The 18,403-nt window shown below is 43.5% G+C and overlaps 1 protein-coding gene across 1 annotated transcript in view; it reads right to left on the bottom strand.

The window, feature by feature from the left end:
- Positions 1–76: 76 nt before the first annotated feature.
- The window catches only part of LOC139390721 (peroxisome proliferator-activated receptor gamma coactivator 1-beta-like), a 99,028-nt gene continuing 80,701 nt past the window's right edge, over positions 77–18,403 (bottom strand). The window contains exons 2-12 of the mRNA XM_071138040.1: positions 17,912–18,097; positions 16,450–16,620; positions 13,026–13,157; positions 8,555–9,530; positions 8,270–8,315; positions 4,562–4,626; positions 2,737–3,331; positions 1,636–1,711; positions 1,094–1,212; positions 824–957; positions 77–654 (exon numbers count right to left, since the gene is read on the bottom strand). Of these exons, the coding sequence (XP_070994141.1) occupies positions 563–654; positions 824–957; positions 1,094–1,212; positions 1,636–1,711; positions 2,737–3,331; positions 4,562–4,626; positions 8,270–8,315; positions 8,555–9,530; positions 13,026–13,157; positions 16,450–16,620; positions 17,912–18,097 (2,592 nt within the window). The 3' untranslated portion in view covers positions 77–562. The remainder of the gene's footprint in view (positions 655–823; positions 958–1,093; positions 1,213–1,635; positions 1,712–2,736; positions 3,332–4,561; positions 4,627–8,269; positions 8,316–8,554; positions 9,531–13,025; positions 13,158–16,449; positions 16,621–17,911; positions 18,098–18,403) is intronic.

The following is an 18,403-nucleotide window of genomic DNA, read 5'->3' as shown; positions in this document are numbered from 1 at the left end:
AAAACAAGATTTTTTTCTTTTCATTTTCGATTTGTAAACTCTTTTAAGTTATTAAAATGATTTTTCTGCTATTGTATTTTATGTCATAACACACATAGTTTTAACATCCACAAGTTTGCTAATATAGAGCAGGCTCGTTATATACTGTACGACGTAACATCCAATACAGCTGAGCTTGCAGTTGCACCAGTAGTGACCAAGGGGGTACAAAAAAACGACACACACGCAGACACACACACCACAATGACCAACGGAGGGAGAAACATTTGCTACAAAGGTCTCGCCCGCCTGCACGCCCACTCCCAATGGTGCGAGAACGAGTCACGAATAAGTCATGAACACAGACAGGAAGCAGCTTTTGTGTTCAGAGAGTTTCTATGTTGTTTGGTTGCTTTTCCCTCCATCCCTCCAACCCCCGCTAGCTTCCTCGGTAGTATCCTCAGTCAAAAGAGACAAGGTCCGTTTCTTATTCCAATGTTAAAAATGTAAACATGACGAGGTGCCTTGGTTGAGGTACTGAGGCAAGTCTGGGGGTTCTAAGGCGAGGCCAGCCGAGTCCCCGTCAGCGATGCAGGCTCTTCTGGGCCTCCTTCAGCAGGGTGTCAAAGTCCAGGGCGTCATACTTGCTCTTTACCGGCCCTGGTCCCGCTTCGTCTGGACAGAAAAAGCTCTGTTAGAACAGTCATCATGGCTACATCCAACTCCATTACATCAATGTTACAGAGAGAGAGAAATAGATACTACACATGAAGTATCTTAGCACTGTCAACAGTTCACACTCCTTAACATTTTACATTCATGTTGTGACTGTATCTCTGCATACCCAGATCAATGTATCTCTTCCTGCTGAGCCTGTGCATGCCACCCCCTCTGTTCTGGAAGAGCGGCTCTCGTCTGTGCTTCTGGTTCTGCTGGCCACTGGGCGCTTGACGAAATTTGATGACTCCACAACGCTCCCTATGGACACACACACACACACAAAGACAGAAAGATGCATTTCAGGCAGACAGGCCAGGCAGGCAGATAGGCAGACAGGCCAGGCAGACAGGGCAGGCAGGCAGACAGGCCAGGCAGGCAGATAAAAAGGACCTACTCGTTTTTGGTGATGACTTTGCAGTCCTCTGGGTCGCCAAAGGCCTCGAAGCGTTTGCGCAGCATAATTTGTGTGACGCTGCTCGGCAGGTTGTGAATGTAGAACACTTGGCAGTTGTCCTAGGCAACGACACCATGGTAACCGTCAGAACAAGACACTTTCTGCAGTGGCAAAGCACGCCTACTTCACACATACACTACTGTTCAAAAACTTGGGGTGCACATTTTAGAGTGGCCTTTTATTGTCCCCAAAATAAGGTAGACCTGTGCAATGATCATGCTATTTAATCAGCTTCTTGATATGCCACATATAGATTATCTTGGAAAAGGAGAAATGCTCACTAACAGTGATGTAAACACATGTGAGCACAACATTTTAGAGAAATAAGCTTTTTGTGTGTATGGGACATTTCTGAGATATTTTATTTCAGCTCATGTAAACATGGGACCAACACTTTACATGTTGCATTTACATGTTTATTCAGTGTACATAACAGGGTTGTATGACTTTGTCAAAACTCATAATGGAATAACTGATGTTACCTCGTCAATTTGAATCCCAGACTTGGAGATTTTGTTCCCCTGCTTGTCTCCGTGGCACGTCTCAGAGTTCTCGCAGCTGAGGAGAGAGAGACACAAGGCAGAGATATTAGACAGGAGCGAATGGAAGAACCTGAGTCACATAACAATGAGAAGAGCCACAGGACTCCTGGCTGACTGTTAATCAGAATGATCAGGGACTCTTTACACGACACTATTTTGATGACTCAAACTAGGTAAAGAGTCTGATCTAGATTCAAATCTCTCTTTAAAGGCCCAGTGTAGTCAAACACTTTATTTTCCTGTGTTTTATATATATTTCCACACTATGAGGTTGGAATAATACTGTAAAATTATGATAATGCCCTTTTAGAATAAGAGCTGTTTGAAAAGGCCGCCTGAAATTTCAGCCTGTTTTGATGGGATGGAGTTTTGGCCTGCCTGGTGACATCAACAGGCGGTAAAATAGTTTATAGACCAATAAGAAACAGAGTTCCAAACCTATCTGCCAATAACAGATCGCTTTCAGTTTTCCCCTCCCCACTACTAGTAATTATTGCTTGAGAAATTGCTCTTTGCTAAGAAGCTATTTTCGTTTATTTTTTACAATTTTAATTGAAAATAATCACAGTAAGGCTCTTAATTGTTACCCATAAATGATTTGATATTGAGGTAAAGCAGATGCATTGGACGTTTAAGAGATGTCTCCCACACTACCTCCGGAGGTAGACATCTACCACATGCATGTCCCACATGTCCCTGCAGGAATAACCTTAATACCAGTAGACAGCATTTTTACTGTTAGCCAAATAGAAAATTAAAGGCTTAAAATATCCTCACATTTGTGAATCATGGTTGATATGAGAAGCTCCTGTATAGTTTGAATTGCTATTCCTATTTGGTTTGTCTATATACTACGGTATTTACGGTATGCTAATAGATACACACACACACACACACACGAGGCAGGAATGTGGCTTGGGCCACACCACATCCAAGACTAGTGTAAACAGAAAAGTTGCAAATCTGATATTGAAGAGAGATAGATCTCACTAGACATATTTTACTAATGTAAATCCTTATATCTTTGGCTTATATTCTCACCTGATGTCAGGCTTACTGCTAGGGGAGTGGGGCTGGCAGAAGCTGGAGTGGAGGATGGGGGAGGGAGAGCGGGAGCAGAGGGACGAGTGCTCCCCCTCTTCATCTGACTTGTGGGGTGATATAACATGGGGCGATCCTGATTGGGGTGATTCCGCGGTCGCCCTCCGTCTGTCCCCCTTGCTGTCAGCCCTGGTACCGTTACTCAGGTACTCTGGTACCTTGGAGAAGAGTTTGTCTTCACGCTGATGTCCATGCCTCTCGCCCCCCAGCGCCTTTTCCCCCTTAGGCTCTGGCCCTTCAGAAGAAGAGTGTCCGAACAGAGAGTGGGACAGCATGGCGGCGGTTCTCTTCCGACGCTCCCCCAGGCTCAGCAGGCAGTAGTCGTGGTCTCCGAACGTCTGGTGGACTTTGGGATCTGCATCGCTGGCCTGGCCCATCTTGCGGAGCTGAGCGTAGAGTTCGGTCTGCTCGGGGAACTTGCGGGAGTTGGCCCGGGAGAGCCAAGAACCCTTCGGGGGGGACTCTCCTTTCCCCTCAGGCTTGAACAGCTCATCCTCCACAGGCTTGTGAGGGGGGGTGGTAGGAGGGGTGAGGCCTGAAAACACACGCCACTCTCATAAGTCATGTGGTTTCAAACAGCTCTGATGGGTTAACATCAGAGAAACATCAACGATTCACAGACAGTGAATGTTAATGATCAACTGTTACTGGTTGTACTTTCTGTTACTGAACTGAGTAACTGTCTGGTTATGACACCGACATTGCAGAATAGCTGTCTTTCAACGGCTTTCCTAATAGAACAAATTGCTTTGAGGCTGTTACATCGTAAACATTACAGTAGCACAGCATCTTTGTTATGGCACAAGGCAGGCACACAATGATTTTGACCGAATATTTGACTTTCAATTGTTAAATGTTATGGATTTTGAGGACGATATCAGTGGCAGTCACTGCATTGTAATATCTGTTTTCTCTGCTACCCAAGTAGCTATCGAAGCAAATGACATTTACCCAAGATGACATTTACCCAGGAATAGAGTGTAGTCATGCTCTTTCCAACACAATACAAATACATTTCCCCTCTCCTCTACCACTCTACTACTAAGCTGTTAGCCACACTATCTCTATAGTACATTATGTTACAGTACATATCTACAGTACATTATGTTACAGTACTATATATACAGTCTACAGTACATTATGTTACAGTACTATATCTACAGTCTACAGTACATGATGTTACAGTACTATATCTACAGTCTACAGTACATTATGTTACAGTACTATATCTACAGTCTACAGTACATTATGTTACAGTACTATATCTACAGTCTACAGTACATTATGTTACAGTACATATCTACAGTACATTATGTTACAGTACTATATCTATGACAGATACACTGGTCTATAGTACATTATGTAACTGTACTATATCTACAGTACATTGTTACAGCACTATATCTACAGTACATTGTTACAGTACTATATCTACAGTACATTGTTACAGTACTATATCTACAGTACATTGTGTTACAGTACTATATCTACAGTCTACAGTACATTATGTTACAGTACTATATCTATACCAGATACACTGGTCTATAGTACATTATGTAACTGTACTATATCTACAGTACATTATGTTACAGTACTATATCTACACTAGATACACTGGTCTACAGTGCATTATGTTACAGTACTATGCTACTTCTGACAGACACAATAAGATATACATCCAAACTCCTGCTCCCAACCAGTCTCGTGAAGTCAAGGTGTAAAAGACGTCACAATGATCAACACTGACTCAAAGCCCCAACATTACCTGCTGTGCCACACAGGTCCACGCTGAGAGTCTGCTCAAATGGCTTGTTGGCATACTGGGTATCTCTGATCATGGGGATGAGAGAGAGAGATTTACTTTAATTGAATTGAGAGAGGGAGACAGAGAGAGAGAGAGAGAGAGAGAGAGAGAGAGAGAGAGAGAGAGAGAGAGAGAGAGAGAAAGAGAGAAAGATTACAGAGTCATCATCAAGGCCAGGGGAAGGGGTGTGGGAGTTGGGGTAGAGGGGATGGGAGGGGGGACAAAGCATACTGCTGAGTGCTGAATTGATGTTTCTTCAGGATTTCTTAAGGTGCTATGCAGATTTAATAGGGTTCATGAGGGTTCAGTAGGGTTTATGAGGGTTTGGTAGGATTTATGATGGTTTGGTAGGGTTTAGTAGGGTTTGTTAGGGTTTATGATGGTTTGGTAGGGTTTATGATTTTTAGTAGGGTGTATGAGGGTTTAGTAGGATTTATGAGGTTTTAGTATAGTTTGAGGGTTTAGTATTGTTTATGAGGGTTTAGTAGGGTTTATGAGAGGTTAGTGGGGTTTATGAGGGTTTAGTAGGGTTTTTGAGGGTTTATGAGAGGTTAGTGGGATATATGAGGGTTTAGTAGGGTTTATGAGGGTTTAGTAGGGTTTATGAGGGTTTAGTATAGTTTATGAGGGTTTAGTAGGGTTTATGAGGGGTTAGTGGGGTTTATGAGGGTTTAGTAGGGTTTATGAGAGGTTAGTGGGGTTTATGAGGGGTTAGTAGGTTTTATGAGGGTTTAGTATGGTTTATGAGGGGTTAGTATGGTTTATGAGGGTTTAGTATAGTTTATGAGGGTTTAGTATGGTTTATGAAGGTTTAGTAGGGTTTATGATGGGTTAGTAGGGTTTATGAGTGTTTAGTAGGGTTTATGAGGGTTTAGTAGGGTTTATGAGGGGTTAGTAGGGTTTATGAGAGGTTAGTGGGGTTTATGAGGGTTTAGTATGGTTTATGAGGGTTTAGTATGGTTTATTAGGGTTTAGTAGGTTTTATGAGGGGTTAGTAGGGTTTATGAGGGTTTAGTATGGTTTATGAGGTTTTAGTATAGTTTGAGGGTTTAGTATTGTTTATGAGGGTTTAGTAGGGTTTATGAGAGGTTAGTGGGGTTTATGAGGGTTTATGATGGTTTAGTAGGGTTTATGAGGGGTTAGTAGGTTTTATGGGGGTTTAGTATGGTTTATCAGGGTTTAGTAGGGTTTATGAGGGTTTAGTATAGTTTATGAGGGTTTAGTATGGTTTATGAGGGTTTAGTATGGTTTATGAGGGTTTAGTAGGGTTTATGAGAGGTTAGTGGGGTTTAGTAGGGTTTATGAGAGGTTAGTATGGTTTATGAGGGTTTAGTAGGGTTTATGAGGGTTTAGTAGGGTTTATGAGGGGTTAGTAGGGTTTATGAGGGTTTAGTATAGTTTATGAGGGTTTAGTATGGTTTATGAGGGTTTAGTATGGTTTATGAGGGTTTAGTATGGTTTATGAGGGTTTAGTAGGGTTTATGAGAGGTTAGTGGGGTTTAGTAGGGTTTATGAGAGGTTAGTATGGTTTATGAGGGTTTAGTAGGATTTATGAGGGGTTAGAAGGGTTTATGAGGGTTTAGTAGGGTTTATGAGGGGTTTATGAGGGTTTAGTATGGTTTACGGGGTTTAGTATGGTTTATGAGGGTTTAGTAGGGTTTATGAGGGGTTAGTATGGTTTATGAGGGGTTTATGAGGGTTTAGTATGGTTTATGGGGTTTAGTATGGTTTATGAGGGTTTAGTAGGGTTTAGTATGGTTTATGAGGGTTTAGTATGGTTTATGAGGGTTTAGTAGGGTACTGTTTATGAGGGTTTAGTAGGGTTTATGAGGGTTTAGTAGGGTTTATGAGGGGTTTATGAGGGTTTAGTAGGGTTTATGAGGGTTTAGTAGGTTTTATGAAGGTTCATGTTTGAAGTTTGTATTATTCTGTGATTGGTATTACAGTACAAGCTACTGAGCTACTATTGAGGGCTATCTGCGATCTGTGTTACCATGAAAGGCTTCTGTGGAGTGCTTTGGGGATATTAGAGTCTACAAAGAAGCAACAAACTCTCTGAGAACCACATAACATCACAGTCATTTTACACATGGAAGAGTTCCAGAAGTGAACATTAAAAAGAGCTTTGTGATTGCTGACTCTGGACAGATGGGCTAGCAGTATGCAGTTGAAGTCAGAAGTTTACATACACTTAGGTTGGAGTCATTCAAACTCGTTTTTCACTCCACTCCACAATTTTCTTGTTAACAAACTATAGTTTTGGCAAGTCCGTTAGGACATCTACTTTGAGGATGACACAAGTCATTTTTCCAACAATTGTTTACAGACAGATTATTTCACTTATAATTCCCTGTATCACAATTCCAGTGGACAGAAGTTTACATACACTAAGTTGACTGTGCCTTTAAACAGCTTGGAATTTTTTTTGAAAATGATGTCATGGCTTTAGAAGCTTCTGATTGACATCATTTGAGTCAATTGGAGGCGAACCTGTGGATGTATTTCAAGGCCTAACTTGGGAAAATCAAAAGAAATAGTACGAAAGTATAAACACCATGGGACCACGCAGCCGTCATACTGCTCAGGAAGGAGACGCAGATGAAAGTACTTTGGTGTGAAAAGTGCAAATCAATCCCAGAACAACAGCAAAGGACCTTGTGAAAATGCTGGAAGAAACAGGTACAAAAGTATCTATATCCACAGTAAAACGAGTCCTATATCGACATAAGCTGAAACGCCGCTCAGCAAGGATGAAGCCACTGCTCCAAAACCGCCATAAAAAAGACAGACTATGGTTTACAACTGCACATGGGGACAAAGATTGTACTTTTTGGAGAAATGTCCTCCTGTCTGATGAAACAAAAATATAATTATTTGGCCATAATGACCATCATTATGTTTAGGAGGAAAAAGGGGGAGGCTTGCAAGCTAAGAACACCATCCCAACCATGAAGCACGGGGGTGGCAGCATCATGTTGTGGGGGTGCTTTGCTGCAGGAGGGACTGGTGCACTTCACAAAATAAATGGCATCATGAGGAAAGAAAAATGATGTGGATATATTGAAGCAACATCTCAAGACATCGGTCAGGAAGGTAAAGCTTGGTCGCAAATGGGTCTTCCAAATGGACAATGACCCCAAGCACACTTCCAAAGGACAACAAAGTCAAGGTATTGGAGTGGCCATCACAAAGCTCTGACCTCAATCCTATAGAAAATTTGTGGTCAGAACTGAAAAAGTGTGTGCGAGCAAGGAGGCCTACAAACCTGACTCAGTTACACTAGCACTGTCAGGAGGAATGGGACAAAATTCACCCAACCTATTGTGGGAAGCTTGTGGAAGGCTACCCGAAATGTTTGACCCAAGTTAAACAATTTAAAGGCAATGCTACCAAATACTAATTGAGTGCATGTAAACTTCTGAACCACTGGGAATGTGATGAAAGAAATAAAAGCTGAAATAAATCATTATCTCTACTATTATTCTGACATTTCACATCCTTAAAATACATTGCTGATCCTAACTGACCTAAAACAGGGAATATTAACTAGGATTAATTGTCAGGAATTGTGAAAAATTGAGTTTTAACGTATTTGGCTAAGGTGTATGTAATCTTCCGACTTCAACTGTATGTGTTGTAGTGTTTAGGAATGTAGTATCGAAAACAAACCCTGTAGATATGGGAGTCAACGGCAGACAGAGGCAGCTGCGTTTCACTGCAATAAGGAAAACAACAGAAAGAGTCAATGGTACCAGTGATTACATGCATGGTCAGAGAACACCACAGCAGATCTAGCAGGTGTAGAAACAGCCTTTTGCTTGGCACGCTGTGTAACAATGCTGGGGCTCTCCATTTTTCATTCACGTCAAATTGAACAAAGATGCTGCATGATGGAGTCATGTGGACTAACACAACAGGATTGTTGTAGAGAGCTTAGGACTTCATCTTCCTTACCGTTTTGACAGCAGATGTTATCGGGTTCAGCTGTGTCTGCCGTGGTTTGGGAAGAAGTACTGTTGTTAGGGGTGGTGGTGTCTTTCTCCAGGCCGTGTCCCATGGGGTGTTTGACCGCCATGTCCTCCTCGCCAAGGTGCCCGGCTCCCGACACAGGCTCCACCGTCATCCGGCCCGCACGCACCTTCTTGGCGAAGCGGCTGGGGAAAGAGGCGAGCCTGCGGGAGCGGCGGACAGAGAAAGACGAGTCCTCCAGATTGGGGCTCTTAGGGGCCTCTAGGGACCTGTCGCTCTCGGAGTCTTTTCTAAGCTCTGGTTTGGTCGAACGGGCAGCCGGACTGGGGGTCTCAGTCTTTCTGTCCTGCGCTGCTTTGGGGATAGCTCCTCTGTTATGGGTGTAGGGGGGGCTGTGGAGTCTGTAAGGCTTGCTCACATCAACGGATTTGACCGTTTCGAGCAGTTCGCGCAGAAGAGAGTTGGCTTTGAACTCCCGTCTGCGGGTGAAGGCGTGGCGCGGCCGAGGGGCGCAGATCTGGGCCTGGGTTGCAGCCTTGTGACAGTTTAGGGAGATACGAGCAGGAGGGTTCTCAGGCCTGGCCCTGCGTACCTGGCCTGGGTACTCGCGCTCCTTGCGCTCCCAGATGGCCTGCTTGCGCATGGGGAGGCAGTATGTGTGCATGTACTTGATGAGCTCCACCACAGAGCGCAGTTCTTTCTCCGAGGAGAACTGGGGCTTGGAGGGCTCAGGCGGGGTGGAGCTTTCACCCTCACTGCTCGAGGTCTCCTCTTCTTCTTCCTCCTCGGACTCACTGTCCTCCTCATCATCATCTTCCTCCTCCTCCCCGTCCTCCTCTGTGTCAGCTGAAAAAGTGTCCTCTGCCTCCTGTGTGGTGGTCAGGTGCCGGTGGAGCTCTGTGCACAGACGTCCAGCTGGTCGCACCGCTCGGGGCTTACGCTCATGATGTGTGCTTTCACGCTGCAGAAAGAAACAGAGAGAAAGAGATGGGTTACTACCTGCCAACATGACCTTGGTGAGTCTCTGTGCACCGCATGATCCAAGAGATTAAGGAACTTTAACTTCTACGTCTAGTGTTTGACTACATACCGTACAGAGTGAACAACTCATGACTATATACCGTACAGCGTGAACAAGTCATGACTACATACTAGGGCTGGGCGATATACCATATTTTACAATATACCGGTATTGATGTAGGGACCGGTTAGGGTTTTTACTTCACCTTCTATACCGGTATTTGAATGTTTAGTTTGCTAAATGTGATACGCCATGTGTAATGTCAATTTTTATAGTTTACTTCGCTACTTGAGTCATCTCTCTTCGCTCTTTCTCTCCATGCCACTTTCCACACAGACTTAGCCACGCCCCCTGTCACTCAGAGCACATTTGATGTTCCTCAACCACCAGACACTTGCATTCAGTCTGCATGGTCAATGCAGCACATGCAACAATGTTGATGACAACAATGCTGTTTTCACTTTGCTTCTGAATATAAATCCACTAGCGTTCTATAATGACACTATTAGTTTGTGTTTCTTACATCAGCAAACAGCTAGTTTGTCTTTTCTTAGCAAGTTGCAACATAGAAAGAAGAACTCATAACTACATACCATACAGAGTGAACAACTCATAACTACATACCATACAGAGTGAACAACTCATGACTAAATACCATACAGAGTGAACAACTCATGACTACATACCATACAGAGTGAACAACTCATGACTACATACCATACAGAGTGAACAACTCATGACTACATACCATACAGAGTGAACAACTCATGACTACATACCATACAGAGTGAACAACTCATGACTACATACCATACAGAGTGAACAACTCATGACTACATACCATACAGAGTGAACAACTCATGACTACATACCTTACAGAGTGAACAACTCATGACTACATACCGTACAGAGTGAACAACTCATGACTACATACCGTACAGAGTGAACAACTCATAACTACATACCATACAGTATGAACAACTCATAACTACATACCATACAGAGTGAACAACTCATAACTACATACCATACAGCGTGAACAACTCATAACTACATACCATACAGAGTGAACAACTCATGACTACATACCATACAGAGTGAACAACTCATGACTACATACCGTACAGAGTGAACAACTCATGACTACATACCGTACAGAGTTAACAACTCATGACTACATACCATACAGAGTGAACAACTCAAGACTACATACCATACAGCGTGAACAACTCATAACTACATACCGTACAGAGTGAACAACTCATGACTACATACCATACAGAGTGAACAACTCATGACTACATACCATACAGAGTGAACAACTCATAACTACATACCATACAGAGTGAACAACTCATGACTACATACCATACAGAGTGAACAACTCATGACTACATACCATACAGCGTGAACAACTCATAACTACATACCATACAGAGTGAACAACTCATGACTACATACCATACAGAGTGAACAACTCATGACTACATACCGTACAGAGTGAACAACTCATGACTACATACCGTACAGAGTTAACAACTCATGACTACATACCATACAGAGTGAACAACTCAAGACTACATACCATACAGAGTGAACAACTCATGACTACATACCATACAGCGTGAACAACTCATAACTACATACCGTACAGAGTGAACAACTCATGACTACATACCGTACAGAGTGAACAACTCATGACTACATACCGTACAGAGTGAACAACTAATGAGCAACCAAAACCAACAGAGACCCTTCTTTGTGATTGTGACAATTTGCCAAAGTTATACAAGCCGCCCCCCTCCCCCCCATATGAATTAAGATTATAATCACTTTATGCATATTAATTGTACAAAAGGTCCAACTGAAATTTGACTTCTTTATCCCAACCTCCAAAAGACACACATACAGGCTGGAGCAGGGGGCTGCCACACTGGGAGCAGCTGTTGTGTAGGGGTTGAATGTCTTGCTCAAGGGCACAATGGCATCTATGATTTGATACCAACAGCACTCTGGTTACCAGCTCACTTCAAGACAGATTTTTTCCCACCAGACCTGAGATTCGAAATGGCAAACCCTCCGGTTCCTGGCTCCCCTCTCTAATCACTACGCTACCTTCCGCATACGAAGGTTCCAAGTATCACGAGAGAGAGAGAGACAGAGAGAGAGAGAGAGAGACAGAGAGAGAGAGAGACAGAGAGAGAGAGAGACAGAGAGAGAGAGAGACAGAGAGAGATTAATATAGAACTAAGGGTCATAGTATAGAACTAAGGATATTAATATAGAACTAAGGATATTAATATAGAACTAAGGGTATTAATATAGAACTAAGGATATTAATATAGAACTAAGGGTCATAGTATAGAACTAAGGATATTAATATAGAACTAAGGATATTAATATAGAACTAAGGATATTGATATAAAACTAAGGGTCATAGTATAGAACTAAGGATATTAATATAGAAATAAAGGTCATAGTATAGAACTAAGGGTCATAATATAGAAAGCCTTTCCTGTCGAGTGGCCTACGCATCCGCTCTCTCTCTCTTTAAAGTAAAGATTCACCCATTTTGAATGTTGTATTGTTTTTGTGCATCTCCAAGCGACGTTCGATTCCTGGGGTCATTTCATGTTTTCATGTGTATCTGAACAATTGACGTTCAAGCAGGCAGAAATTCAGCTGGTATGACGCAGCATTGCGATGTAGTAGTAAACCCTCACTACACTGGAAGTTAATAGGAATATGAATTTTATATTGTGAAAACATTTACCATACAGGTCAGATTTCAATACATATGCCGATGTCATAACGCGAGAGGTTGTCTTCTCTCGAATGAGCCATTGATCATATTTTTTATCGATATTCCTACCTCGAGAAATGTGTAATTTAACAGAGGATCTAACACATTTCTCCTATTTGTCTGCCTCTTCAGTCCAGGCCGCATTGCATGGTGCTGTTGCGAATGTCAAACTCCACTCTGTGAGGCACATCGATCTGAAGGTTGAACATGGTGATATTGTAGAGCAGTTTGTTTAGGTGATTTTACAGCTAACTAGCTACTTCACATGCAGATATTGACTTTGGTATTATTGTGTGTAGCTACGTTTGCTACCTATCTAGCTAGCCAGCTCACAGAGAGAGCATTGCAATGTGGATTTTGTAGTCGACTTGAGCTACAATAGATTTCCACAACAATTTTCACATGTTGCTACCAACCTTATTACAACGACAAAATGAAGCATTTGTTCACAAAAAAATATTGTTCTCACATATTAGTGCTATATAACATTTATAGGAATGGGTGGTTCTGGGTGGATTTTTCCTTTAAGTGTCTCATGTACCCATTCTGAGCTGCTAAAGCTCTATTCTAGGCAGAGGTCTTTTCTACAAAACAGAGCTCTCTTCTAGAACACAGACCTCCAACTCACTCACCTTAACCAAAGGCCTGACAGGTTTCATATGCAGGCTCCGGCTGCTATGGCGATGCACACTGCTCCTGCTGCCCTCTTTGTGTGACTCCAGGCCCGTGGGCACGTTAGGGGGGGACAGCAGGAGCCTTTTCAGCTGTAGGAAGGGGGACATAGGTTGGGACAACTGTCATTTACACGTCTGCCAATCAATCCATCCATCAGCAGAACATACAGTATCATCACTCCTGACAGGGTTCATTCCACCGCAAAAAGCCTCCTCCCCTTTCTGCTCCTCCAACCAGCGTTCAAACCGAAGCTGACAGGAGGAAGCTGTGTGAAGATCAAACAGAAATGTGATTCTATAGCTCGCCTAGTCACTTTTCAACCAGGAGGTAATGCTCCATTGCAGTTCAGAAGGACATTTTATTCCCTCGCATTTCATTCATTACACATTGAGGCAGCGGCATCGCATGTGAAATCATCAGATGATATAAATCTGCTTACAACAACAATCCCCTAAGCTGCGCTGGTTTTGGAACACACTGAGGATGTCACGGGAGTGCTGACTGTAGATGTGAGGGAATGATGTGGCTGGTTCCAGGATGTATGGCTGCTAGTTAATACTGACCGGTCTTATATGTCATGTTGAAACAGATGATGAAATAGATGAGAAGAGCAGTGCTAATTGAGTTGCCCATCCCTGTCAGCATGTGCCAACCCGGCAGGGACTTCAATGGTGCCTCTCAGTGTTTCATTGAGGAAAGTGAAGGGGGGCTGAAGGTTTCCATCTCTATGTACAACACTGTTGGTGCGCCAGGCCCACACATGCCATGACAGACTACTCTACTCTGGACCAATTCCTGCACTGCCTGGCTCAATGTAGCCCTTGTTCTCTGCTGCTCACAACCTCTCGCTCGCTCGCACTTACGCACACACACGCACACGCACACACACACACACACTGAGGTCAGGTGCAGTTACAGATCCTGCCAGTAGAGGGAGTCCTGCTCCTCCACTCACTAACCAGTCATGACACCCCAGGGTAATCTCGTTCCCAGACACTTCCGCCCAAATGAGTCTAGCGGACCAACACGTCACACTTGGCATTTGTTAGCCAATGCAGAGAGCTGGGAGAAACTCAACCAACAAATCATCTCCCACAACACATTCTCACACCACAAGCACAGAGCCACACCTCACAGTTATGTGATTCGCTAATATTAAATTATGACAAATACTTTACTCAGTAAGGTCACTCCCATAGAATCCTATGGTCACTCCCACTAAGGCCAATTTTGAGTGGTTGATATATCAGGCTTATATGCGCTGTGCGACGAGGTTACCCCCAGGGTCACAACAATAAATCCTCTGGTCTGTCACTGGGATGGAGAGGGACTGACTGACAGGCAGGAAGGGAGGGAGGTGGAGTGTTATGTGTCACCATGTTAATCCACATTTCAAAATATAAAATGAGCCTTTTTTTGCCTAAAAACAGATGTTGAATATAATGACATCTTATTGGTCATCAATCCACTACTCTAGCCTATTATCTATGGGTCTGTATATTTGTCAGTAAAAACACCACAAATGTTTACCTCTGAATGACTAGCATGCACAACAAATGTTTACCTCTGAATGACTAGCATGCACAACAACGTTTACCTCTGAATGACTAGCATGCACAACAACGTTTACCTCTGAATGACTAGCATGCACAACAACGTTTACCTCTGAATGACTAGCATGCACAACAACGTTTACCTCTGAATGACTAGCATGCACAACAACGTTTACCTCTGAATGACTAGCATGCACAACAACGTTTACCTCTGAATGACTAGCATGCACAACAACATTTACCTCTGAATGACTAGCATGCACAACAATGTTTACCTCTGAATGACTAGCATGCACAACAACGTTTACCTCTGAATGACTAGCATGCACAACAACGTTTACCTCTGAATGACTAGCATGCACAACAACGTTTACCTCTGAGTGACTAGCATGCACAACAACGTTTACCTCTGAATGACTAACATGGACAACAACGTTTACCTCTGAATGACTAGCATGCACAACAGCGTTTACCTCTGAATGACTAGCATGCACAACAGCGTTTACCTCTGAATGACTAGCATGGACAACAACGTTTACCTCTGAATGACTAGCATGCACAACAGCGTTTACCTCTGAATGACTAGCATGCACAACAGCGTTTACCTCTGATTGACTAGCATGCATAACAACATAAACAGAAAACCAGTTTTGACTCATTTTGTCGTATTGCTGCTATCACTACCAACTGATACCAACTCCCATTAAGATTCTTAAGCTATCTAAGGACATCATGAGGGTAATTTTCATCAATTTGTTAAAAATGTCCCATCAGTGGGTATATATAGAGTCTGAATGTTCTCTTGTAATTGTAATTATCTCTGAGAGGCAGAGTGACTTGAGGTAGAGACCATGTAGGTATGTAGATAACTCATTTCCCTCAGCGCTGTAACCCAATAGGACCTTTGTAACCCTTGCCTTGATCATTTGGGATTTCTGTCTCTTTAACCCTGCTCCAAAGTTTACAAACTTAAGGAAAATGAAGGAAGTATTTTGGCTTCATTGTGGACAAGAGGAATAAGGACATATTACAGGAGGAAGGAAGCATGAGTAGATAGGGACAACAGTTGAAAATAAAAAGATGTTTTTCCTGAGAGGGGTGCAGGGGAGAGAGGGTAGAGGCATCCCAAAGGACAGTGTGAAAAGAGGAGAGGGGGTCACAGTGTAACTGCTGGCGCTATAGGATGCTGGGCAGGGTCCTAGGAGTCATGGGTATGACAGTAGTATATCACCCCTTTAAGATGGCAAAGGACTGAGAGAGAAATAGAACAATGGGAGAAAGGGAAAAAAGGAAGATTGAATGAGAGTTAGGGGAGGTACAGTCGACCCGGAAAGTACATTTTCAACATTTTGTTACGTTACAGCCTTATTATTTGAAAATTAATTAAATTAAATGTGTCATTATGGGGTACACACAATACCCAATAAGACAAAGTACTGACTAAGGGTCTGAATACTTATGTAAATGTTATTTTCAGATTGATGAGGGGGGCAAAATGATTTAATCCATTTTAGAATAAGGCTGTAACATAATAAAATGTGGAAAAAGTCCAGGGGTCTGAATACTTTCTGAATGCACTGTATGGGGGGGGGGGTCAAAAAGAGGTGAGAGCCACAGTTTCTTTAAGAGAACATGTTTGTGGTCCAGGTTGCCTGCCTGTGCCTGCCAGTAAAAAGCATTCTTATTAGAAGTAGTGGTTGCTAAAAAGAATGGAAAAGCCCAAAATGAGAAAAATTCAGACCTTTGTTGACTATCATACCCATGCTGTGGGGTAGTCAGAGCAGAGGCCCATCCAAATCCATCTTAAACAGTGAGGAAGGGTTCTTACTAGAGACGGATCTTCTGTCTCTGGGCTCAGGGAGCCTGAAGGGAAGGGGAGGTCCTCCTCGGACCCCTCCCTCAGCGAGGGAAACACAGACAGCCCCCCCTCCTCGTCCTCCACCATGCCGTCCAGGCTGTCTGTGAGAGCAGCCAGCAGCGCCGCATTCTCATCTTCTATCTGGAGGGGGCAGGAGAGAGAGAGAGGGCATCAGTGAACACACTACTACCCACTTGCAACACAGTCAGTTACAACACAGAGCACTCTGCATTTGAATTCTGAAATGGCTACTCTAGTCTGAGAGCACCATCCATCCATACACAGTGTTGTTCGTTTTAGCAGCTGCCATGTTACTAAGAGCATAGTGTCTGGTGGTGGGATGATAACAGAGCGGAGACAGCCTATGGGAAGTAAACAAGGTTTCATCTCCCCCCCCCCCCCCCCCCCCCCCCCCCCATCTGAAGGTTAAATGAACTAAGCTGGGAGATCAATGGCTTCCACACTGGCATCCAAAACAAGGCCCGGAGGCGTCCCAATCCAATCGCTACTCTATCCCGCTAAAATCTATCTGAAATAGGGATTATTATCAAGTGGATGGTAAATTAGACAACAGCGTTGGGTGGTGGGGCCCGGCTCACTCAATCACTACCATGGTGGGTGATGTTTATGAACACATTATATGACATCTGTGCATTAGTCTGATCAATAAAAATTGTAAAATGGGAGTCTACAACCTTATCATAGACTAAGACTGGAGCCTCTTCAGTTTACCAATAATCTGTGTAGTCTAGTCCAATGTAGGGTTGCAAAATTCTGTGAACTTTCAATAAATTCCCGGTTTTCCCAAAATCCCGGTTGGAGGATTCCTGGAGTCAGGAGGGAAATCCAGAATCATCCAAATAGGATTTCTGGAAAACCAGGGAATTTATTGAAAGTCCCAGGCATTTTTCAACCCTACAATTTTAGAAGGGTTCCAAAGGAGTTCTTTGGCTGTCCCCATAAGAGAACCCTTTTTGGTTCCAAGTAGAACCCTTTTTTGTGTTCCATATAGAATCCTCTGTGAACGGGTTCTTCTACGTGGAACCCAAAAGGGTTCTATCTGCAACCTTAAAGGGTTCTTCAAAGGGTTCTCATATGGGGACAGCCGAAGAACCATTTTAGGTTCTAGATAGCACCTTTTTTCTAAGAGTTCTAGTCCCTATGTTGTAGTTCTATTACATAGGGTAGGTGGTCCTGGTGGAATCCTATCCTGGTCCCAGATCAGTTTCCAAGACAGAACAAACAGATATGGGCCCGTATCTACAATGCATCTCAGAGTAGGAGTGATGATCTAGGATCTGTCCATCTAATCTTATTCATTATGATCTAAAAGGCAAAACTGATCTGAGATCAGCACTCCTACTCTGAAAAAAAAACGATTGATACGGGCCCAGGCTAGTGGAATCCTGAGCACGCAGGCCGAGCGTCTCACCTCAAAGAGCTCGGGGTCTCCTGTGCTGTACTGGATGGAGGCAGGGGAGATGTCGGCATTGTCGTTGCACCAGTGGAGCTCGCTGAGGCAGTTGACTGAGTCAAAGTCGCTGGCGTCCAGCTGAGAGAGGTCAATGTCAGGGAAGTCAGCGTCCAAGCGGTCCGAGCAGACCTCCTCCTCCCCATACTGTAGAGAGAGAGAGAGAGAGAGAGAGAGAGAGAGAGAGAGAGAGAGACAGAGACAGAGACAGAGCAAGAGAGAGAGAGAGCGAGAGAGAGAGAGAGAGAGAGAGAGAGAGAGAGAGAGAGAGAGAGAGCGATAGAGGGAAAGAGAGAGCGAGAGAGCGAGAGCAAGAGAGCGAGAGAGAGCGAGAGAGAGCGAGAGAGAGAGAGAGAGAGAGAGAGAGAGAGACCGAGGGATGGCGGGAGGGTGAAGAGGGAGGAAAGGTCAGGTTATACTCTTGTTTGATCAAAGTCCTTTTTAAGAAATACA

This window comes from Oncorhynchus clarkii, chromosome 31 (assembly GCF_045791955.1).
Source record: "Oncorhynchus clarkii lewisi isolate Uvic-CL-2024 chromosome 31, UVic_Ocla_1.0, whole genome shotgun sequence".
Classification (NCBI taxonomy): domain Eukaryota; kingdom Metazoa; phylum Chordata; class Actinopteri; order Salmoniformes; family Salmonidae; genus Oncorhynchus; species Oncorhynchus clarkii.
This window is presented reverse-complemented; position numbering and strand designations above follow the sequence as displayed.